Raw genomic sequence first — 22,169 nt, forward strand, 5'->3', positions numbered from 1 at the left:
AGGATCTGCATCATGAGGTGTACAGAATCTTGGGGTGCATCTACTTTCTCTATATATCTTGATAATATAGCAACTACCTCGCATATAAAATACAAATCTTGATAATTCTGACAGTTCTAACATTATATTCTGGTTTGGGGGAGCTCTCACCCAATCTCTCAATCCCTTGAACCAACCCGACTCCCAACCAAACAAGTTTTTACCAGTTCCTTTAATTATTAATCGTTGCATATGTTTCGTCTCTAAAATGATTCTCTGGTAGGAAATATACACAGAGAAAACAGGGTATTTCCTTCAAGCTAGACCCCTATGAGACTTTTGCCAGGCCGTGGCCAAGACTGATGGAGTTTGCTCATATTCGAGATGCTTCGCTACTTTTTACAGCCAGAAAGCAACGTCCTAATGTACAGAATAATATCCCAGGCGGTCTCGATTCCCCCAATAATTGCTTTCGTAGGCTTTATGTACTAGTTTACATTGAATTTCCGAGTAGTTCTCGTATGTGAGAACTCTGATTCGATTTGGGAGTTCTGATCCTGTGGGACAGTCTACCGATCCTTGGCAAATCGCAAAGGAGCAAGCGTTGATGTGATGATGAAACGTTGTTAACAACGCAAAAGCTTTAGGTTGGACCGTAACGGGGTAGTGCAATTATATTCTCGGGCATTACATGATCGTGCAACAGGCCGCACAACAAAGACACGCCAACGCGGAATCTTCAGCACCTCCCCCTGAATGGTGCGGTTGATTTGCTTCTTCCTGCAGTCTTTGCTTCGCGCTCCTCGGCTGCCTGTCCGGCACAAGATGACCCTCTTGTACTGTACTAGTAAACACTGGATATGCACCGCGCATCTCGAATGAGTGGGTTTGTTCGTCAGGTCGGTCAGAGTTATTCGGACGCGACGGTGATGCGTGTGCGTCAATTCCAGATATAAAAACCATGTTGTTAAATCAAAGAGATGATTGCATTACTAGACACCAACAGGTAGGTTACAATAGTTTCTTTGTTCCAAATGCATTTATAGGTGTCGCCAAGTCTGAAGGATCATAAAGCGTGGGGTGCCCGTCAGTGCTTCGCCACAGCCCCGAGGCAGACCTGGGGACGCCTGAGGCAGACTTCATTTCTGATGCTACTAAGAAAAGTTTTATTCCGGAGGTCCCGAAGGTATAGATTTGCCTTTACGACAAGTCAGCACGGGTCAGTACTGAGGGTACCTTATTTTCTGTTTAGATAACTCGAAAGCTGAAGTTGAGCCTGTTTGGTAGAGAGAAGACGAGCTGCATTTGTAATCCTGAGCTTCTGTCCCATAATTATTCGTCGCTGAAGAGAAGTGTCGGGGTAGATGTCTTTAATCTCTTTGGTAGGAGTATGGAATCGCGAAACAGCCTGTTGGCAAAGTCTCACGACGGCCAGACCTTCCAATAACGAAGAAGGAAGGGTTAGGCATTTTCCATATGTTCGTGCGCTGCCGCAGCGAGTGCTCGCAGGGTTCGATTTCTGAATCTCTTGCACGGTCAAGGCTATCACAGTGGTACGGGCAGCCGATATTAGTTGCATCGCCCATTTCTTGACCAGGGATGTAGGGATGATTTCTCCACCCAAAACAATAGTATCTAGAGTGGGCGCGTCGTTGGTGGCGAGGCGAGGTTACTGAGCAGAGACGGCGTAAGGAAGACTTGCGTGATTTACATATTATGCATCGTATAAACCAATGCATTCTCTTGCTCCCAATCGGATGGTACCCAGATTCTTCCGCCGCACCAAAGGGTGGCAAATACTTCTGTGACGTCTCCATCGAGACATACGATGAGAACCGTGAATCGTGAAGCCTTTTTTTGTCAAAACCGAGATTATCTCGAGAATAATGTCAGATTGAAGATAGCTCCGGGTATTCAATGAAAATGCCTTTCGGGATTCCAATGCTACCGGATGTAAAGATAATGTAAGCTGTGTGGTTGAGCTTCGGAGAGGTAGAGAGCACCCTAGGTACAAGAGCAGAAGTACTAGCCCCATCAAGTACAAACGCCATTTTCATCTAGGACTGACACTGGTCAGGGCAGTTCGTGGAGGACAGGACTAAGTCTGCACCTGTTTGACCAATGATATTTTCCAAAAGCGCTGCCACCTGAGAAACGTCGATGCCCAGGAACACACCGTAAGCTTTCAGTACTTCTAGCATAGCCACTGTGGTCCATGCTAGCGTTTCGAACCATAGAGAACAATAATCTCAGGTGATACACCTTGAGGAACTAAGTGCTCTGCTAGACGTGAAGATAGAAATTCAAGGTCGGAATCTGCGAGATACCTATCGTGGGAGTAGGTGGCTTGTCGTTTGAACGGAATGATGCCATGTACAAAGTCCCTTGCAGCTTATGGTAGGTTTCGGTCCCAATGGAGGTCTTGTTGCAGAGACCTGTAAGCTGCCATAGATACCATAGCAAGATGCTCGAGGACCATAAAGTTCCCGTGGAAACCACAGCCACGCAGTAACAGTCAAAGAGTTTATAGTTGGTCTATGTGCCGTAATAGGCGCAACCACGAGGCGGACACGCTGTATCTATCTCATGATTTTAGGCGGGGGCTTCGTAGTCACTCATGTCACAAGGCTCATAGGTCTGCGGAGCTCAGTGAACCAAAGGAAGGCAGCAATCATCCAGGCACCATTGTGGGTTACGAGCTCAACGGGATCGAAACTCGACATCAGTGTTGCCTCTGCTATCTTTCAGGCCCTTTCCTTGAGTGGCCTTCGCACTAGCCTGAAAAGCATTGATACTCTCCAAAAAAGTTCTCCTCACGGATTTCAGAGGGCTCGAATTGCTGTCAGATGATTTGAGGACTATGACTATCAACGTCTAGATTACCTCCTTGCACTCATATCAGGGTCCTACTTGCGTTCGGCAGCATGGTACGGACGGCGCTGTCTAGCTTCGCAAAGAATAATATCCTATTGAACGGGGATGTAACGCAACGGATCATTGAATGTACACACAACCTTCAGTGTGAACATTTTATTGGATAATGTCTCAACGCAAAAGTAAATGACTCAGCTTTGGTGGTTATCCAGGCTACGGATCTGCATTCCCTGACATCACCAATAAATCGCCCAGGACCTTGAACGCAAAGATGACAGGTGCCATTGTACCAGTGGGCGTGATAAATACCAGATCTCGTGTATTCATCTAATCGGCTTTGCCCAGGGTCTGTTCCTCTAGTGGACCCTATAGGAGAAAGCGAACAACATATCTATGCGATAAACGGTCAGCATCATGCAATACTTACATTGAAAAGACAGTGCCCAAATGACCCAGCCTCTCCTAATTCCACGATCTAAATACAACCAGGTTATGTAATAACGAACGCACAATCTGAGACTTCTTGAGAGACAACCACGACATCTTCAACTTAAGACTCTAGGGTATAAGCACATACTATATGAACGGTACTTTATCTTACGAGGGCTTGCGCTATGGAGAGACAATGTCGAGGCAGTAATTCATGCAGCTTGGCAGCCGTTCCGTAGCCGCATGAGGTACATATCTTTATACTCTTTGGTAGAGCACCCGCGCATACTTTTCGGCTGGGGGACCAAAATGACGATGTGGGACACTTACATCGAAACGTCGGATGGATCTTGATCGCATACCGCTGACGAATCAGATTGCGCATAGCCCCGGGAATATATTTCACCAGCACAAAGTGGGTTGTGGATGAATGGAGACAAGATGGATGTCGCAGGTTTGAGCCACAACCTCAAATCTCTAGTAGACGCACCAAAGAATATCTCACATCGTCGTTGCCCTGGGAAGAATCGACGCGCAATCGTGTAAATTTTGATTTTGATTTTTTCCATAACCAACCGACCCCCACGAAGTCGACATGACTCGGTCCCGACTTCATGACCGTTACCAAAAGGCAAAAAAGGAAAACAAGCTCAATTACTAAGCCAACCTAGCCCAGGCCAGCGGGTCAGGGGGGCGCGAGCCAATCCCGACCCACTAGAAGAAGGCGGAAATCGTCATCGAACCCCTAAGAACCAGCGACCGCATGGAAGGTGATAAGCCCCTCCTATTGCGATAACTAGTCTAGGCCGTTACTTAGGCAGCCTCTCCGACCCCGCCGTCGTCGCATAGGAGGACGGGGGGTTTTGATCTCGAAGATTAGTTCATCTCGCTTACTTTTGCAAACATCTTTCCATACTCGACTGCTTTCAAGTAATATTTTTAGTCGTTGTTTTATTCTTTGCTCTGTCTGTCTGTCCATCGCCGCAGAATCTTAGCTTCGTCACGCCTAGATCCCAGCCGCGACATTTTGTTTTACCTGTGACAGTAACGGTAACACAAAACCGGGCAGTATGTCAGTCACCGAACCGCGGCCCCGAGTCATCTACTCGGACGACGGCCCCGAGTCGCCCTACCCGCTACAGATGGAGGGGACCGTGATATCAGGCTTCGGGCGAGGATCAAAGGAGGTACGTGACACCAACCTTTAACCCCCAGCGACAAGCAATGCGACGTGGCTAACCCGGCATCCCCCCCGCTCCAGCTCGGCATCCCGACAGCCAACTTACCCGTCGACGCCGCGCTGACGCCCTGGATCGCCTCGGCGACCTCGGGCGTGTACTTCGGCTACGCCTCCCTGTCGCTGCCCCCGACGCACCCCGACCTGGAAGCGACCTCGGCGGGCGGCGTAGAGTACCAGATATACCCGATGGTCATGTCGATCGGGTATAACCCGTTCTACAAGAACGCGGTGCGGTCGGCCGAGGTGCACGTGCTCCACAAGTTCGCGCAGGACTTCTACGGCGCGCCCATGCGGCTGCTGATCCTGGGCTTCGTGCGCGAGGAGAAGGACTACAAGTCGCTCGAGGCGCTCGTCGAGGACATCAACATCGACTGCGACGTGGCGCGGCAGAGCCTGGCGCGGGAGGCGTGGACGCCGCGGGAGGGTGTCGTTGGCGGTGGCAAGGGGGCACTGGACGGGGCGTGGCTTGTGAGGGCGTGAAGCTTCCGCGGAACGAAGGGGGGAAAGTCCATGTGGAGTAAGGAGGCGTTTTTGAAACGTGGGTAAGCCTATTGTTATGATCATGGCTGTCGGAGGCTTACATGAAGCAGCCAGGCGTTTTGGGAATAGACATAGATGGCGCAAGAAGACATTCCGAGGTGACATTTATATACGAGTCAATTTCTCCCCCTCGTTAAACTGCCGGAAAGAGAGAGCCTTTGAGAAATTGCGAAATTCTATGATCGTCGAAAGAACAGGGTATATAGGCCGTTATTCCATGCCAACCGTCAAGAAAAAAAGGGACAAACGACCAGCTCCCATAATTCCGGGAGAAGGGTTCCAAACCTTGGGCCCCCCATCCACCAACGCCACCCATGCTGTAATTTCAGAACAAGCCTCGGAATCCGCATAATTTCAAAGTTATAGAACAGATGTCTCATCGAACCACCCCACTCCTGTGTTGTATCCCCTATACGGCGACATGATCTTGGTTGCGATAGTAACAAGGTAGAAACTGCATGACAAGTCAGTGGCTACAACCCACGCTGTTGTGACAAGGTCGACTTACATTAATAACAATCAGCATAGGGATGTCGAATACATCCCGCTTGATGGTCCAACAGTAAGTGCAATCCATTTTTCCGTCCTTTTCAATCTTGGCGATGCCGTGTTCGCCATCAATCCGGGTCACTCTACTGCTGAGAATGCCAGGCCGAGAGTCTCTCTGTGGCGGCGATTCACTGTTGCTGAGCGCCTCGGTTGCTTCTTTCGTGCGATATTTTAGTAACCGACATTTTCGGGTGACATGACCTCTGCTATCTCCGAAAGCGAGGTGAGCGAAATCCTCGTAGAATTGGATGACGCTGTCATCGTCCATGAGCTCGGCAACAAAGACGGGCTGAGGGGTGTCGCTCGGCACTGGCTCCATAGCTTTGAGCTGAGGTGTGTTGAGACCGCCCTTCCCCGAGTTGGCACCACTCGCTGAGGTGGGCGACTCGCCAAAGTTGACATTCAGGTTTGGTTGCTTGCCAAGGAGAACATCCTTTGTCCATCCGGTGAGAGCGACAAACTCCTTGTTGACAGCAGCCACCTCACCGGTACGCCGACACACGACAGTGGGCGCGGAACAATGGCTCATGAAATCTTCATACTCGAACAGGGTCCGTTGCAAACACTTCTCCATGAAGATGAGATCTTGCCTGTTCAGATTTCTTGTGCAGCTGATAAATGACGGCCGGATACTGGCCAGAGACTTTGCAATTCGTAACGTCTTTGTGCTCGAAAACCGGCGCTTGACTAGGGCAATCAGGTTGTGAAACCCAGTCAAATACTGGTACGGCTCCTTCACATTTTCATAGATGGCAGAGGGGTCACGTTGGCGCTTGGCCAGTATCGACTGGGGTCCAAATAGTTTAGCGTTGGGGTTGGCAGAGCTTTTGCTCTTCGACTTTGACGGTATTGCGATCGACTGCGAGTTGACAGGCGTAAAGTTGCCGGCAGATGGCGAGCTGTCGAATGCGATATGTGTTGGTTGTGGACTTGCTGTGTTGTCTGTGCCTGGGCTTGCAAGGCTGCTGGGAGTCGGTCCGGCTGCCGCAATGGCGTATGCATGTGGTAGCCCATGCTGCAGATTACCTTGCGAGTACATGTTGTTGTTGGTATGGTTGTTACTACTGTTACTGTGATGATGGCTGTTTTGATCGGTATTGATATAGTTCTCCACCATGCCATCATACATCTGGTTGTACTGGTTGATGCCGTTCGAGTATATCTGACCACCATTGAAGTTGGCCTCCGCATTGCCTTGCTGTGAGAGGGACGGGTCTCTCGGCGGTGTTTCGGCCGCCCCTGAGGACATATGGCCGAGTATGCCGAACTCCATTGCACCGTAGTGGCTTCCGAAATTGATACCTTCAAGGTCAAAGTTGAATATGGCCGGATTGCTCGGGTCAAACAGCGCACTTGGGTAATTTCCCATATCGCTGGATGGTGTTGGGATTTGCATGTTACCCATCTGTTGAGCCCTTTGAGGATTATGTTGAAACGAGGGGGAGACCGGGGAAGGTTGACCGAAAAGACTATCAGGCATCGACACTTGTGGCTGACTACCAGCGAATATAGGGTACGTCTGAGAGCTTGTCGATTGAGGATAGTATTGTGACGTATCCGAGGACGTAGTGGCATTAGAAGCATGCCTTCCATTGGTAGCTTTCGAACCCATATTTGGATTGAAGGTCGGACCAAGCACTGGCCTCAAGGCTTCAGGAGGAGCATCATGGAGATATTTTGCCTTCTTGCGCACACCATCTTGACAAGCATCGGCAAGACCGCGCTTGATACATCGCTGACACGGTCGCTCGTCCCCTATTATGACAGCTTAGCTGGGGTTCAGGGCAGATAATACATGACACGGCGCAAGCTGTTGCATGACTTTGCGGGGAGGACAAGTCGGGTTCAGAGGGGAGACGAAGATGATGACGCAAGAAACGCGGCAACCTTTCGAAATTTAAAACTTACCACATGTCAGATGTGCTCTTTGACAGGCATAGCACGCTCTCCTGGCCTTCTTTCTTCTCGGCCGATGCGGATCCTTGGGGTCATACTTCTTTTTGACTTCGCCGGAGCCTCCTGCGCCATTCTCGGGAGATGTGTGCTGCTCAGCCATGTTCTCGTCGTCGTCTTCTTTGATCGGATGGTCTGTATCGTCGTACTCATGCTCATTCTCAGACATGGCATCTGAGACTTCTGCCCCGTTGGCTTCAACGTTTTCGGGCATCTTGTCTTAGTTTTATATGAGCGTTCGTTCGGAAGAATCTCGACCAAGCGCAAACGTCACAGCACAAGAACTGCACACACCCCGGCTCTTACGACACGGCTCGGCACACCAACTCTTCCCAGGTCCAGAATAGCTTGCGAACTCCTTGCAGGAGGGCCACCGTTAATGCCAGGGGGATGACGCTTCGATGCCGGGCCTAGCTTGTCCGTACACGAGGGAACAAGCTTCAATAGATGGGTCCCAGATTCTGGGAATTCTCCACTTCGCTTCCACCGCCGTTTGGCTACTCCTCTGAGGGGGCTGATATTTGGGGATGTGTCGTGGACCAGTAACAGCGGATGATTCAGACGTATGCAGGCCAATAAGGTTAATTACTCGCAGTCTGTGCTTCTTGTGTATCTGAAGTGGGAAGCTGGCCAGGGTTGACCATAGAACAGCAAGTACGGAATCAGCACAGAAGGCGCCAAGCAGCGAAGCGTGTATGTACTCGCGGTGGACTGATGTCGTGTACTTGGGCGGTGCGACGGGCCTTGCTGCCTCTCCAACAGTGATATTCCCCCCGCGTGGTCGGTGCAGTGTATTGCACAGAGGACGGCCGCAACGACAGGCAGTCTCGTATTCAGGGTACTCGGAGCATGTATCTTCACCAATGGTTTGCTCGCCCAGGTGTCCGTGTAAGTGTGGCGTTGCTTGTACCACTGGCGCGCCGGAGGGCCACTGGGTATAGACGAACGGCTGTATCCGCGTGGGCGCACACCTGAAAGCAGATCGCAGGGGGGCTTGCTCTTTTTGCTTTTTCCCCTCGAGGTGTGCTAGCCCTACAGTGCCAGCGAGGCGAGGGTGGCTCTATGTACCAGAGCAGTATAACCAGGTCAAAGACAAGTCATGGGGTCACGCGTCGGCGGATGCGGCACTGGGGTGTCTGACTGGGGTGGTATGCGGGATGTTCTATGCTGCTGCAGCTACCCGCGCGCTCTGAGCCTGTTCGCATCGGTCTCTGAGCACTGGTCGGCTACGCGAATGAGTCGAATGGTGCTGGCTAGGTGGAAGACTGGGTTGCGGGCGTCGTGGTCTTTCAATCAGGCGTTCCGCATTTTCAAATTCGGCATGTTCAGGTCATGTCTTCTGGGAGTGTGCACAAACAGGCTGGGGGGCTGGGCTGAGCTGAGCTGCGCTTGTCGATAAGATGCAAATAAGATGCAAATAAGATGCAAGCAGCATGCGAGAGTGCGTCTCTGGCCACTGCAAGTGTATGCGACCCTAAAAAAAGCTCTGCAGTCACTTGCGCACGGCAGCCTGTCTTGTCGCAAAGGAGCGGGATTGTCGACGAGGAAGGTAAGGTAGAGAGACCCGGACCAGGACAGGGCCAAACGCTGGTTGTCGTCAAAGTAAACTCAGGTAGTCAGTCCTCAGTTTGGTGTCGCGGCTCAGCGCCTTTGTACCGACACGGGACGCAGCGAGAGGCAGGCATGAACCAATCACGGGACAAGGCTTTTGGTCAATTGCGGGCAATTTTGGGGGTGAATTGCCAATCGACGCTGACAGCTGAGCCGAAAACTGCGGGGTTTATTTTTTTCTCCCTCCCTCTTTTCCCCTTGGAGCTTGGATCTAACTTGATGTCTTTTGGCTCTGGAGCTGTCGCGGCAACGGCAACGGCAACGGGAAGCGAAATGGTGAAATCCAAAGTCCAATCAATCCCGTCGCTCCCCCGCTGGGAAATGAATGAGCCCCAAGCACGGGAGAGCAAGAGAAGAGCACGGGCCACCCAAGCCTTTCAAGCCTCTCAAGCCTCTCAAGCCTCCCAAGCCTCTCATCTTTTACGCCCTCTCTCACAGCTTGAGTCCATCAGCTGCCCGGGTACCTCTCTCGACATCGACATCGAGGATGGATATCCCCGGTTAAACCTGCCAACAGCATGCAGCGACCGATGCAAGTCAACTCATTTCAAATCAAATGTGTCTCTGAAAGAAATACTCCGTATTCTTCTCACAAATCCACTCGACGACGTCGCCGAATGCAAAGAACTGCAACGGCACGACTAGTTCAACTGCCATGTGGCCCTGGTGACGCCTTCATTCAGGTCCATGTCTTATCAGTTCTTTCTTTTTCCTCCTCGGCAACGTCTCTTGGTCTGCAGGGTCCTTAGCCGAGTGCACAATACGATGGACGTCGGAAGATTAAACTCCCAATACGATTCAGCTTCTCCCATGCGACTAGTTTCTTCAAAATCCCCATCGTCTGAAGGACCTTACATGTTGCAGACCGCTTGGACAAACATCGTCATTTCATCGTCGGTATAGCACACTGTGCCCCTACATACGACCTCCAACCTCGCTGGTCAATCACATGTCTCCCTCTATTTCCGCCATAGCTTTTGCTGCATTGCTACCCTCATACATCTTGCAGCCCCCCGCGAGGTACATGACCACGACCCAACAATGATGCCCAAACCCTACCAGCCAGCTGCTCATGGAAACCTGCTGATTCTGATTTTGTACCACCGTAGCTATTTTTTGAACATTTCCCATCGTCACCAGTCTGTGAGGATTTAAGCTCCTTTGGCACTATAGTCGTTGCAGCTGCCACGTGAGCACTAACTTGCGTCAACGCTCGCCGTAAATGTTGGCGCGCATTTCGCTTGTGGCCAAGAATCCAGAGCGCTCTAACCTTAACACGATCCTTGCTCGGGATCGACCCGTACCTTGCCTGACCTGAGGCTCCCTGCCCAATAAGTACCTGGAGATCAGCGCTGCAATGCAGAACTTAGTGGTCGGCGACCATTTCTTAATTTCAAGAAACCTCAAAAGGAATCCATCCAGCACACTCAACCCTGCGAAATGAGGTTCTGCTTGTAGCCGTACCGCATCTTTGCGACACAAATCAAGGTCTATTCGGCAGTCGTGCGGTTATAGTGCCAGGCATTCAGGATATCCGCATAAACGCAATATATCTTGCTCGAGATCGCTCACTTCTGCAGTCTTCGGCGCCACTCATCTGCTGCCACATTACGTGCATAAAATACCCTGAGACAATATTTGGCCCGGTTATGGATCAGGGATCACCAGAGCCTCATTACACGAAAGTCCCCACCGTGGCTGAAAGATTGGTAGATATTGCAACTTCGTCGACCCAAACAAATCCCAATGCCCTCATGAGAAACACCACCACAGCGGTAAAGCCATCAGGTCTCGCAGTTCCCGCGCCACGCTGAATCTCTTATCGAGGTGATGCGTAGCATCGTACTCTATATCGAGTGTATCGTGACGTGATAGGCCAACTGCGCCTAGGAGGATACTGTAAAAGCGTCACTGCAACGGTATCGATGGTTGAAAGGGACAACGTATAGCCGAACTAACGACTTGTGAGATCCACAAGACAGCTCGACGGCATGTACGATCAGGTGGCTTTGCTCGCTGCACTCAAATTAGAAACAATCGACATAAAGCTACCCAGCTGAACGGGTAATGACTTTCGTAGAACTGGGACTCACGTCCGAAGACGCAACTGCTGTGAAACCTGGCAGCGTGAGGGAGCCAGCAAATGGTTCACATGCGCTAGCCATTCGGCGCAGAGAACGATTTGAATGCTTTGCGGCCAGTGGTGCGGCCTCCCTCGAGTGACTCTCACGGTGATGTCAAGGCCCCGCGACGACTGTGCTACGTCGAAACAAGACACCCTGGCCTACAGAGGGAATGTCACCCCTGTAAGAATGGCTCGTCGGCTAATTGCGTGGTTCACGCAATGCTCGGATATGCAAGATCACCAGAGCTGCAGATGCATCATCAGCAAGCGATCAATAACCGGTCTCTGATGGTGCCCTACTCAACTCATTCTCAGCACTTGGCTCTCTTCATCAGCTCGATTTTTTATGCTGCTCGCTCTTCCGTATCTGCCGTGAGCCGGCTCCTCCGGACCTTCTGCCCGGCATGTGGCGTCTTGGTTTGCAGGAGCCAGTACGAAGCATTAAAGTCCAATCGTATAGTTATTTATCTCTCGTATTGTGCCAAGTTGATTATATACTGTTGAAGATTGGAGTGAGTTACAGAAGCCGAATGCACAAAGTCGAGAGCTGCCACAGAGCTCTACGGCAGTCCAACATTTTAGGGGCAAGTTGTTCATTATTGTGTGACATATTTACGCTGCGAAAGCGCATGTGCCATTCGCATGCACGATCGACTCTATACAAGTTGGGATTTGTTAATTATCTGTGGGACACAATTACTAAAAACGTAGATATTTGTAGCATGTTATCAATACTCTGTACAACAATATGATTGGTATTGCGTAGGAAAATAATTAGGCAAGTGACGGAGCATCTTCATCTCTATTATCTTTGTCGCTCATCGTCAGCGTCATCGATGTCATCAGGGACGTCTAACCTCTCAGTTCTATTCTCACCGCTGGTCCAGCCATAACAACGCCTACAATTATATCAGTTGACCTCGATGATTCTCAAAATCGCATGCTGGTTGTCTATATCTGGACTAACCGATGTATCCCAATTGCTTGTATCACAGATCCAATTGCCCACTCTGTGATGTCTTCGCCCAACAGCAAGATGCCGTGTGCGCATTGTCTCTTCAATCCTGAAAGGTTTGCTCGCCGCTGTTTGTCGTACATCACCTTTAATAACTCGTAAAATCAACTTAAAGAGACATTTTGTGTTGGAGCGGGAGGGAAAGAAGGTAACAAAATGCGGTGAAAAGTATCTAGTATTGTTACTGTCTACAATGTTTCAGAACTTCACCGATTAGTAGCGCAATTACACAAGACATATCATCTCCAGAAACGAGTGGTCGCCTAGCCCCCTTCTATCAGTCCAGGCTGCATCTTTCAACCGACCACTTACAATCAATGCTCGCCGAGTGGCGGTTGAGCAACACTCCTTTATTTCCAATTTTTTGCAGCAGTCGTCCAAGATTAATCACACCTTCCTCTTTGATCAAAGTGTGATTTTTCTCCCACCAACAAAAGTTAAATCTTACGACCTCGAACCAGAAGTGCATGCGCTGTGAGGGGAAGTCTTGGCCTCTTGTCCTCGTGATCGGACGTGGTCTATAGGGACAAGGTATGGTTTCTCGTATCTCAAAATGATACAATCCAGGCCAACCTGCAGGGGGGGCTCCGCTTAAAGACATAATAGATAAAGTGTAATTGTGTGTGCTTGCGATTGCTGCTACGCGGGAAGATAATGTTCATCTGGCTCGCTGGTCAGGGTTCTAGGGCTTCAGTTCCTAATTATAGTATACAAATAATTGAGGTGGTAACCGCGAGACCGCCGCGACTGGTATGGGTAGAAATTCTGACCTTGGAGCCATAGTCGAACTAAATGTGACCTGTCGCGCCTTATTCAGCAATGATAGAATCAATCACTTCGGGTAGCTCCAAGATAGCTTACTGTACGGTCTAAATGGATTTTCCACATCGATACTGTGGATGCTGGGCTCAAACCTCCTGATTTTAGCGAAAGGCCTAACCATATTCGTTGTAAGCCAAGATGGGAAACATCTGGCTACGCAATTGTCCTCCTCACGAGTAATCAATCAATAAAAATAATATGACGGCTAATTGGTGGACATGATTAAGATACGAGCTTCCACTCTCAGGCTATCTTTTCGAATGAAACCACTCCTTCACCCGCACCCTTCGGTGCATTGCCGAATTCGAGCTCGAGTCCAGCTATTTTACCATCAGCGCCGATCCTGAAATCCAAAGGCGAGATCTCGAGTGGCTGAACAGGTAGAGTGGCAAAGCTGCTATACAAGATCCAGTACTCTCCAGTGACATGTTCAAGCTCCCCGGCGAAGCTCCAGGAAGAGTCAGGCCTGTGGACCCTTAGTTGGGCTTTGGGCCTCCTGTTTCTCATGGTATTCTCGTCGATGAGTGTGATGGTCATGTTTCGCCAACCGGGGCTGAAATATGTTCCAGTGTAGCTCTCGAGAGGTAGTGTGGGCTTGACCGCTTGCTTGGGACGACCGGGATATAGAATATCCTCGGCTTTGTCGCTGAGACTGTTTCCTTGGTCGAGTGTTTGTCGCCAACTGGTTCTGTTAGCCGAGTACAAGATCAAATATGAAGACGTTATAGTAACCTTTTCCCCCAGTCTGCTCTTTCTTCTTGAGACAAACCGAGCCTGTCATCTGCAAGCTCAAACGAGACGATCTCGCCGATAGCATTGCCAAAAAAAGCTGAATTTGCCAGCGTCACAACACCAAACTTCAGGTCCGGGAAGAAGATCACATTGGAGCCGAAAGCGTCAGTAGCACCTCCGTGGCTGCAGATAATTAGCGATAGCGTCAGTAAAACCATGTGCTACTTACAACCAAATCCGGTGGCCCTTATAAGTAGATGTTACCCATCCTAACGCGTATGCTGTGGGTGCATCGTAATTACCTCCAGAGCCCGAATTGAACATCCGTGGCATCTTGATGGCATCGTGTGTATCCTTGGACAAAAAGCCGTCCTCGTGTACTAGAGCTCTCACCCACTTGGAATAATCAACGACGTTTGAAAGGATGGCACCGGCGCCACTGATGGCCTTCGATTCCACGTATGGTATCTCCTTGAAGGCTTTTTCTTTGGGCTCCCAGTAGTAGCCTACAGCCACCTGCTCTCCGGCTGCGCGCGCGTCATCAATGTGCCAGAAAGTAGAATCCATGCCTAAGGGCTGCCAAATCCACTCTTTCAGAACGTGACCAAGCCCGAGAGACGTTAGCGTCTCGACGGCGTGAGAGGCAGTAATGTACATCAAATTGCAATACTGCCACTTGGTCCTCGGCGGCTGGTTGATTGGCAAATGACGCATGCTGCGCACGATTTCTTTCACTGCGGGACGCTCACCACCATAAGCCCAGTCATGGGCAGCCATTCCAGTACGATGGGTGAGGGCATCTTCGAGAGTGATGTGAGCTGTGGACCACTCGTCTTGGAGCACGAAATCTTCAGGCAGGATCTCAGAGATTGGTGTCTTCCAATCCACGACATGCTCTGGAAAGCTAGGATTTCTATACTGTCCCGAATTGATTAGACGAGCGACCGCCGCGCCGGTGAAGGCTTTGGTGGTACTGCCGCCGTAAAACAGTGTCTGCGGCGTGACTGGGACTCTCGGTGAGACTTGAGCAACACCATAGCCCTATAACTCGCGTCAACCTCGAAGACTAGAGGGGCCAACCTTTAAGTCATAGAGAAAATTGGAATGGTTGGCGTGTCCAGGTCTCATTCTAGTTAAGGGCTGCTTCCGGAAGATATCTTTACCTTTACCCACGTGTCATTTCCATCGATAACGCCTACTGCAAGACCTGGGACATTCCATTTGTCCAACAGACTTTTGATAGTCTTGCTGAAGTCGCCGCTGAGAGGATCTTTGGCGACCTCGCCCATGGGAATCTGGGTGTCTTGTGCTGCTTCATCTTTCTGGTGAAAGGCTGCTATGCTCACGTCAGCGAAGCACAATACGTACCACAACAACAGCCGTCGCATGTTGCAGAATTAGCAATGCGAGGTTCAAGAACTGGCGTCGTAATCTAGAAACACTTTGGTGCAAGGTGTAAATTTACTGGATAATAATGTTGATCTGCCGAATGCAAATGGAATGGTACCAACTATTAACGGAGTCCAACGTGAATGTGTTTCCGCGCCACATTGCTGCATAGCGCTCTTCTACTTACGGAAGGTCCTGCAAACAGTAGACCGCCTATCATACTCAAGCCAGCGCGATGCGGCTGATACTTAGGAACAAATACCGGACTGGTCTTCATGATAATCGTAATGTATAGAGGATCCAGCACAACGGTTTCACGGCGGCCATCTTGCCAAACTTAAAAAAGACATTAAAAAGAATTTATTGAAATAAAATAAAAGGTTCATAAACACAGCTAGAATTTATTTAATGGTGACTAAGAAGCATATTGTATCTCAACATTAGCAGACTTTTTTATTGCGTTCAATGAAGCGCTAAGTTGTATTTATTAGTTACTTATGAAACAAAGCTAGTTATTGTGCGGAAAGTTAATGGAACTGACAATGGTACAGAAGTCTATTGTGGTATAACTCATTAAAAGTATTTGTCAAATCCTCTTTCCATTCAGCCGACGTAGACAAGAATACAGACCGAAAATGAATTTTTTATACGAGAATTGCTTTGTGAAAGTTGGAGAAAGATTTATGTCTTTGTGTCTGCATATTACATGTCATTACAGGACCCTCAAGACGATACTATTAAGCCGATAAAGCTGTTGAATATTTTAAGACGAACTGCACCTTCGCTGAAGGGCCTCAGTGTAGTCACTTAGCAATAGCATCAGCAACAGGTGAAGGTATTAAGATGTATCATATGGATAACTATAGGCAAGCACTTGTCAATTCCCTCTCAGAGCGTAGGGATCACTACGCCCGGAATTGGGTATGGGTTGTCTTAGGCCACTGGAATCAAGGAACCCTTACCATGTTCTGGAGTCATTTCACCCCTGAGAACCATTGCCACAACATCCAGCCTCGGGAGGCGGCCCTCTGGTATCATTTCGACCAGCGAAATGCCGTCGAGATTCTCAAATGCTATTCGTTGGCTTCGATCCACGACAGCAGCGGGCCGGCCCATGAAGCATATCAAAGCCAAATCCGGCGGCTCCGCTTCCAAGATACCGAATGCTTTGACCATAACGAGATGCGCTGTTATCTCTTAAAGATGATGGAAACTCTCAACGAGTACTTCTTTCTCGCCATGTTTACCACGCCAGTGCTGACACAAGACGAAACAACAGCCAACCTAGTTTCAATCGATGTAAGAATGGAATACAATGACCAAAAGTACGGCATGTTTGATGAAGTTGCTAACAGGATCACCCTCTATGTACAGGACGCCAGAGGTAGAAATTTCAACGGCGATAGGCTACTTTACGCCTTAGCGCACGAGATGATGCACGCTTTCATTCATCTGTTCGGCTTCGAACTAGATCCTCATGTGAGAGAGTGCATGAGGCGCGAAGCACATAGTGGTGCGTTCTGGGCTGGTCTGGAGTTTGTGTATTGGCGGTTGTGGCAGATGGCACCAGACTCGAATATTCTCACCCATTCCGCGTTTCGGACCCGGCAGCGAAGATGGGACACGGAAGGGGATACGCCTATGGCGAGAAACGGTCTCGGGTTGGCCTTCTTTTTGGGTTACGAGTGTGTCGTCAACACGCCGGTTACGCTCGACACGTGTGAGGCTTGGGATGTTGCTGAATTGGTTGAAACGGATGAAATTCCGGGTCAAATATCAAATAAAATGCCAGACGAATTGCCAAACGAAGTACCAGAAGAAGTACTACAAGGAATTCTGAATGATATGCCAGATGACAACGTGGGTGCCAGATCTCGTCGCGCAACCATGTAACTTGTCGCCATCACCCCACGTAATCTTTCTGTCACTTAGACCTCTTATACCTAGTCTGTCCGACATTGAACCCTGCCCTGCTAATACACCAGTACCTTTTCTAATTGTATTGTCACCTTCCACCTTAACAGCGCGCACGATGATTCGGATAGCTCAAACAACTTCAAACAACTTCTCGTATGCGTATTTGTGAGTGCCCTTCGACGCCTCCCCTTCCACAGACTGTCCACAGTATTACGGGCACATTGAAAGAAGCTATCCTGTTCTTCTTCAGGTTTGACGAAGCCTTGTAGTTTGATAAGGAAGTATTGAGATTGTAACCGTTGTTTCAGTAGGAAACCATTTAGAAACTAACAATAGAAGGAATGTATGCTTGTAAACCTGTCCAGATTGTATTGTAGGGAAAGCCGAGAGTGCAGGATGCTGTTCTGATAATATGGCCGATTGTTATAATGTTTTAGTTTTTTAAGATCTGTCTGCGACGTCAACACTGATATTTGCGGTTCAGAAAAAGTTGCTCAATGGCTGGTACGCAATGGCTTGGAAATGTTGACACCTCGTAGTAGGGTGGAAGGCTTAGCATCCAGTCGTACACCTTCTATCAGCAAGTAATGTGAATACCTTGCAAACCGTCGGCCTCTGACGCTTTAAAATGCGACAAAATCAGCCACAAAACAATAATAGGCCAGATTTATTCGATATAGAAACCGAAATATGAAATTTATGTTATCGCATTTCTTCTTTCACAGAGCGGCGCGTGCCGTGTTGATACATTTATACCTTCCATCGCAGCAGGGTGAAGCTGTGTCTCTCAAACACAAACTTCTTAACTTCTTCTCCCTTCACCGTGCTCTCATCAATCTGGATCACCTCCTTGCCCTCCCCGTTGACATCCTTAAGGTCGTACTTCTCACCACCGACCTTGAACACCTGGACGTCGCCTGACGCCGGCGCAACGCCGCTCAGCTCGGTCTCGAAGCTGTGCTCTTCGTCAACGTTTACGACGGCCACATTCATCCACTCGCCGTCGACGGCGGCGCTGACATCCAGCTTCGGTATGGCCACCGTGCTCTGGATCCACTCCGGGTTCGTCTTGCCCTTGTACGCGCCGCTCCTGACGTGGACGGCCACAGACTTGCCGTGCATGTATCTGCTGAAGAGCAGCAGGGGCCAGTACGTGGTCTGCTTGTAGATGCCCGTGGGGCTCGTCATCAGGGGGCTGATGACGTTCACGCTCTGGGCGATGGTGGCCATGGCCAGGTCCTTGGCGTTCCGGATGAAGATGTTGAGCCAGATGGCGACGGCCAGCGCGTCCGACAGGTTGTACCGCTCCTCTGCGCCCTCCTCGCCGGGGGCGCGCACCGCGTCCCACACGTTCCACTCGTCGAAGCAGATCTTGATCCGCTTCTTCGTCGACGGCCTGGTATGGATGTTGCTCCAGTCAGGGAAGTTCGAGAGGTCGAGCTCGCACCGTGCCAGGTCGATGAGTGATGAGGTGATCTGGATGGCGCGCTCGGCGGCATACGGTCCCGAGATGTTGGGGTAATGGTCGGAGTCTCCGTGGTAGAAGTGGATGGAGTGCATGTCGACGTAGCGGGAGCATTGTTGCAGCACGTAGCGATCCCAATCTGAAACACCGTCGCGGCCGCACAGAACAAGCTGTATAGAAGGGTCAAGAAGCTTCAGAGCTATGAATTTATAAGTATTTCTTTTTCGGTAATATGGTCGAGGTTAACTTACCCTTTGCCCATTGGATTGCCTTCTTGGCATATGACTCCTTGCTGTCTTGCTCCACTTGCCTGTTGACGTGTTAGTCGACGACATCCATTTTGAGGTGTCATAGATGAAGCATACCATGGTCCCCAGACCTCATTGCCCAATGCCCAGTATTTGACGTTATAAGGCTTCTCGTGGCCATTCTTTCTCCTCAGGTTGGCATAGTACGTGTCTCTGTCGCCATTGCAGTACTCGAGCCAGGCCAATGCATCTTCCAGGGTACCAGTACCCATGTTGAGGCAAAGGAACGGCTCCGTGTTGACCTCGCGGCACCACTCCATGAACTCATCGGTACCAAACTGGTTGGACTCGACACCAAGCCAGGCCAGCTCAGGTCGCTTGGGTCGCTGGTCTCGCGGGCCAATGCCATCCTGCCACCGGTATGTAGCAACAAAGTTGCCGCCGGGATATCTGATCACAGGCACCTTCAGCTCCTTGATGGAGTCGATCACATCCTTACGGAAACCGCGCTCATCGCTAAGCCCGTTCTTGTTATCAGGGTCATAAATACCGCCGTAGATACAGCGACCCATGTGCCTGACCTCGCGTGTTAGACTTTCTTCGTCCTAGAATTTGAGGAGAGGTACTCACTCCGTGAAGCCTCCATAGATGAGGGGGTCAATGTCAGAGACAGTGTGGGTCGGGTTTAGAGAGATGGAGGCCTTCTTGGCCTCCTCATCAGGCAAAATGGTGAGTGTGGTCGACATTGTTACTCCTTCTCGCAGATGACAGGCTCAGTAAAGGCAAGTGAGATATAACAATATTAATAATAATAATAATAGAACATTCATGATATGAGACCTGAAATTCGGGGTTATATATATGGCCTACCGGGCCCGCATCGAGCAGCGATGGCATTGGCGCGCCTGTAACTAGACCGCGGAGTATCGTTGTGGGGTTCCCCGCTAATATTGTCTAACCTAGCTAGAGTCAAGCCTCCGGGTCCTCTACGGTCAGGTGCCCCCGAAAGGCCACTTACACGAATTTGTCCACCTCACAACCGATACAGAAAGAACCCCAGGGCTTGAGCCTCATCTGTTCTGGAAAGACAACCTCGTGCGCGGCTTCGAGGCCTCGGGCGGTCTGCTGGCGGAAAATCATCCCGTCTTTTGCTGCCGATACCGCCCCAACAGCAGATCATACCGCGCGACTCGACCTGAAGAGCCCGTTCACTGGCCGGGCCCGCTTTGGTTCGGTAACCTTGACCGAGCTCGCCGATCGCTTACTTATAGGTTTGGAACATATGCTTTTTAGTTTCTTTGTTCCTTGGATTGGTCTTGTTGATAACCGTTGCACACTATCTTGTAGACATCATATCTACCGCAGTACTCGTCTTTCAGCTGTACTGTTGTGGACGCAGGTTTTCACCACTTGTTACTCCACAACCTTCACAAATTCTATAGGAGCAATCAATACAGGTTCGTTCGAGCATAAATAAACTATAGAGAATTCGGAAACACCACCAAGGGCGCACTCTCATCCTGCCTTGGAGCTTTGTTAAAGCGCATAACATCCATCTCGGACAATATTCAATTCTATTGGGTAGCAGATCGGCCACTTCTAGTTCATGTGCCCCCCACAATTCTGCCAGCAGATGGAGACAATTGGCCAAATAGACTCATATCACCAACAATATGCCTTTATATTAAACAAACAACCTTCTTAGGCATTCCACAATCCGAATAAATGGCAAATATTGAAATTCACGGAGGATTTATTTGCTTCTTAGTAGGCTTATACCAATTCAAACTAGAACAGTCTTGACGTTAATTAATTACATTGCAAAGGTATTGCGACTGGGAAATAGCGTTATAGTGTGACATAATATTAGCTATAACAAGTAAATCAATATGTAGCAGAGGTTATGCGAAATCATGATTTTGTTTATTTATAAAATACCCAACTTGCCTGTTTAAGTCGTCTCAAAGTCTCAAGCGATTGTCGTGTTTGATTTCCACTGTCGTGTGGTGATTGTAACATGAGTGTATAAAGCGCTAGAGAGCACATAGCGAAAAGATATCTCAAATAACCCCCTGATTTCAATTGAACTTGAATCCGGCGAGCCCGGTTTGGTCGGCGACTCATTCTGTATACATGATAGAAGATTATCGATTGGAGGCTTGTAAAGCTAGGATTGCTTGCAAGTCACTCCCCAAGCAAGTCCGGTAGCGCTGAAGATCAGGGAATCAACCCGAGCCTGTTTAATGGATATCAATAACATAGTATAGGACGAGTGACTTGATTAAGAATAGCTGAGAATGCTGGGAAAATATATGCTTGTATACCCGTGATCTGCATAAAGGCTCTCGAACAGCTGTCAAGACTTATGGGTAAGTTGAAAGAAAGAGGTCATCAACGCGTCAGGTCCATCTCATCAGCCTTGCAGCCGGAAACGGGGATGGTCTCGCAAGCAGGGCTTGCATGAGATCTGATTCAGCGTTCACGATATTCGTCAACTGGCAAGAGGACCTGTTCCGTCGCGGAGCGGTATCACCAAGCCGCCATGTTTAAGACCTGTGGCTTAGGGAGGGCCTGTAGGTCAAGGAGTGAATTTTGCTCATGTTACACCACGGATAAAATCATCTACCTGATGGTGACAGCCGGCGATCTCCAGAATCGAGGTTCATTTCTGCTGGGCCATGCCTATCTCGAAATAGCCAACCGTCTGTATTTGGGAAAGACTGAAAGATGGCCGTTCAGTACCGTAAACTTAAGGTTATGTGGTCCCCTCCGTATGGCTCGGGGCTGGCGACAGTCCATGCCTTAAAAGACTCGATGGCCTGCGAAGCACAGTGGGTGAGACTGGCACTAATGTATGGCGGGCTTATATCTGTGTCGAGGAGAGTGGTCATATCATGTATTGACATGATCAGCGATTGGATGCCGCCACCGAGTCGTAATGATTCTGAAGTGGAATTATGTCCATGCCGGTGAAAGTGGTAGCGACGATGGTTACGAGCGGCACCCATAATAAGTAGCAAGAATAGTAGATCTGGCAGTCGATCAGTCAAAGAATATATGGAGCCTGTATTTATTCAATATTGACAAGAAAGTCGTGTCCATTTTGCAGGGGGGAACAGACGACGCCGGTTTCTGCACTTGGGGAGAATTGGCATTCCGATCAAAGATTTCGGGCCAAAGATGACATCCAGCCAGACCTAGACGAGTCGATAGAACCGACTCGCATAGCGATTTAGCGCTTTACGTGAGCCAACCACTGCAAAATGCCAATCTGCATGAAC

General features: G+C 49.5%; 7 protein-coding genes across 7 annotated transcripts; 3 read left to right on the top strand and 4 right to left on the bottom strand.

The window, feature by feature from the left end:
• Positions 1 to 4,352: 4,352 nt before the first annotated feature.
• Positions 4,353 to 5,002, top strand: BKA67DRAFT_523893 (uncharacterized protein; the record flags this gene model as incomplete). The annotated part of the gene is made up of 2 exons (XM_046098517.1): positions 4,353 to 4,469; positions 4,544 to 5,002. 2 exons carry the CDS (start codon positions 4,353 to 4,355, stop codon positions 5,000 to 5,002), a joined length of 576 nt encoding a protein of 191 aa, XP_045954505.1.
• Positions 5,003 to 5,319: 317 nt separating this feature from the next.
• Positions 5,320 to 8,018, bottom strand: BKA67DRAFT_403249 (uncharacterized protein). The gene is made up of 3 exons (XM_046096707.1): positions 7,520 to 8,018; positions 5,571 to 7,366; positions 5,320 to 5,516 (listed from the first exon to the last, which is right to left on the bottom strand). The coding sequence occupies exons 1-3, from the start codon at positions 7,776 to 7,778 to the stop codon at positions 5,472 to 5,474; spliced, it is 2,100 nt and encodes a 699-aa protein (XP_045954506.1). The 5' UTR covers positions 7,779 to 8,018; the 3' UTR covers positions 5,320 to 5,471.
• Positions 8,019 to 8,986: 968 nt separating this feature from the next.
• On the top strand, positions 8,987 to 9,820 carry BKA67DRAFT_539823 (uncharacterized protein; the record flags this gene model as incomplete). The annotated part of the gene is made up of 1 exon (XM_046100697.1): positions 8,987 to 9,820. The coding sequence occupies one exon, from the start codon at positions 8,987 to 8,989 to the stop codon at positions 9,818 to 9,820; it is 834 nt and encodes a 277-aa protein (XP_045954507.1).
• A 2,352-nt stretch (positions 9,821 to 12,172) lies between these two features.
• On the bottom strand, positions 12,173 to 12,916 carry BKA67DRAFT_539824 (uncharacterized protein; the record flags this gene model as incomplete). Its single annotated transcript, XM_046100698.1, has 3 exons — positions 12,173 to 12,199; positions 12,268 to 12,401; positions 12,628 to 12,916. 3 exons carry the CDS (start codon positions 12,914 to 12,916, stop codon positions 12,173 to 12,175), a joined length of 450 nt encoding a protein of 149 aa, XP_045954508.1.
• A 232-nt stretch (positions 12,917 to 13,148) lies between these two features.
• BKA67DRAFT_403298 (beta-lactamase/transpeptidase-like protein) lies at positions 13,149 to 15,480 on the bottom strand. The gene is made up of 4 exons (XM_046096708.1): positions 15,033 to 15,480; positions 14,099 to 14,910; positions 13,870 to 14,052; positions 13,149 to 13,819 (listed from the first exon to the last, which is right to left on the bottom strand). The coding sequence occupies exons 1-4, from the start codon at positions 15,255 to 15,257 to the stop codon at positions 13,381 to 13,383; spliced, it is 1,659 nt and encodes a 552-aa protein (XP_045954509.1). The 5' UTR covers positions 15,258 to 15,480; the 3' UTR covers positions 13,149 to 13,380.
• A 621-nt stretch (positions 15,481 to 16,101) lies between these two features.
• Positions 16,102 to 17,151, top strand: BKA67DRAFT_662736 (uncharacterized protein; the record flags this gene model as incomplete). The annotated part of the gene is made up of 1 exon (XM_046108060.1): positions 16,102 to 17,151. One exon carries the CDS (start codon positions 16,102 to 16,104, stop codon positions 17,149 to 17,151), a length of 1,050 nt encoding a protein of 349 aa, XP_045954510.1.
• A 774-nt stretch (positions 17,152 to 17,925) lies between these two features.
• Positions 17,926 to 19,634, bottom strand: BKA67DRAFT_662737 (alpha-l-arabinofuranosidase; the record flags this gene model as incomplete). The annotated part of the gene is made up of 4 exons (XM_046108061.1): positions 17,926 to 18,839; positions 18,892 to 18,950; positions 19,006 to 19,464; positions 19,519 to 19,634. 4 exons carry the CDS (start codon positions 19,632 to 19,634, stop codon positions 17,926 to 17,928), a joined length of 1,548 nt encoding a protein of 515 aa, XP_045954511.1.
• Positions 19,635 to 22,169: the final 2,535 nt, after the last annotated feature.

The sequence above is a fragment of the Truncatella angustata genome (genome assembly GCF_020726525.1).
Source record: "Truncatella angustata strain MPI-SDFR-AT-0073 chromosome Unknown BKA67scaffold_8, whole genome shotgun sequence".
In the NCBI taxonomy this organism is placed as follows: Eukaryota; Fungi; Ascomycota; class Sordariomycetes; order Amphisphaeriales; family Sporocadaceae; genus Truncatella; species Truncatella angustata.

What these genes read in the sequence shown, in the direction of transcription:
- BKA67DRAFT_403298 (XM_046096708.1), bottom strand. Translation starts at nt 15,257, where the DNA reads ATGCGACGGCTGTTGTTGTGGTACGTATTGTGCTTCGCTGACGTGAGC. An exon ending in AAGGGCCACCGGATTTGGTT is followed by an intron (nt 14,053 to 14,098) that starts GTAAGTAGCACA and finishes AATTATCTGCAG; the next exon opens with CCACGGAGGTGCTACTGACG. An exon ending in AGAGCAGACTGGGGGAAAAG is followed by an intron (nt 13,820 to 13,869) that starts GTTACTATAACG and finishes TAACAGAACCAG; the next exon opens with TTGGCGACAAACACTCGACC.
- BKA67DRAFT_403249 (XM_046096707.1), bottom strand. Translation starts at nt 7,778, where the DNA reads ATGCCCGAAAACGTTGAAGCCAACGGGGCAGAAGTCTCAGATGCCATG. An exon ending in AAGAGCACATCTGACATGTG is followed by an intron (nt 7,367 to 7,519) that starts GTAAGTTTTAAA and finishes CTGTCATAATAG; the next exon opens with GGGACGAGCGACCGTGTCAG. An exon ending in CTATGCTGATTGTTATTAAT is followed by an intron (nt 5,517 to 5,570) that starts GTAAGTCGACCT and finishes CTTGTCATGCAG; the next exon opens with TTTCTACCTTGTTACTATCG.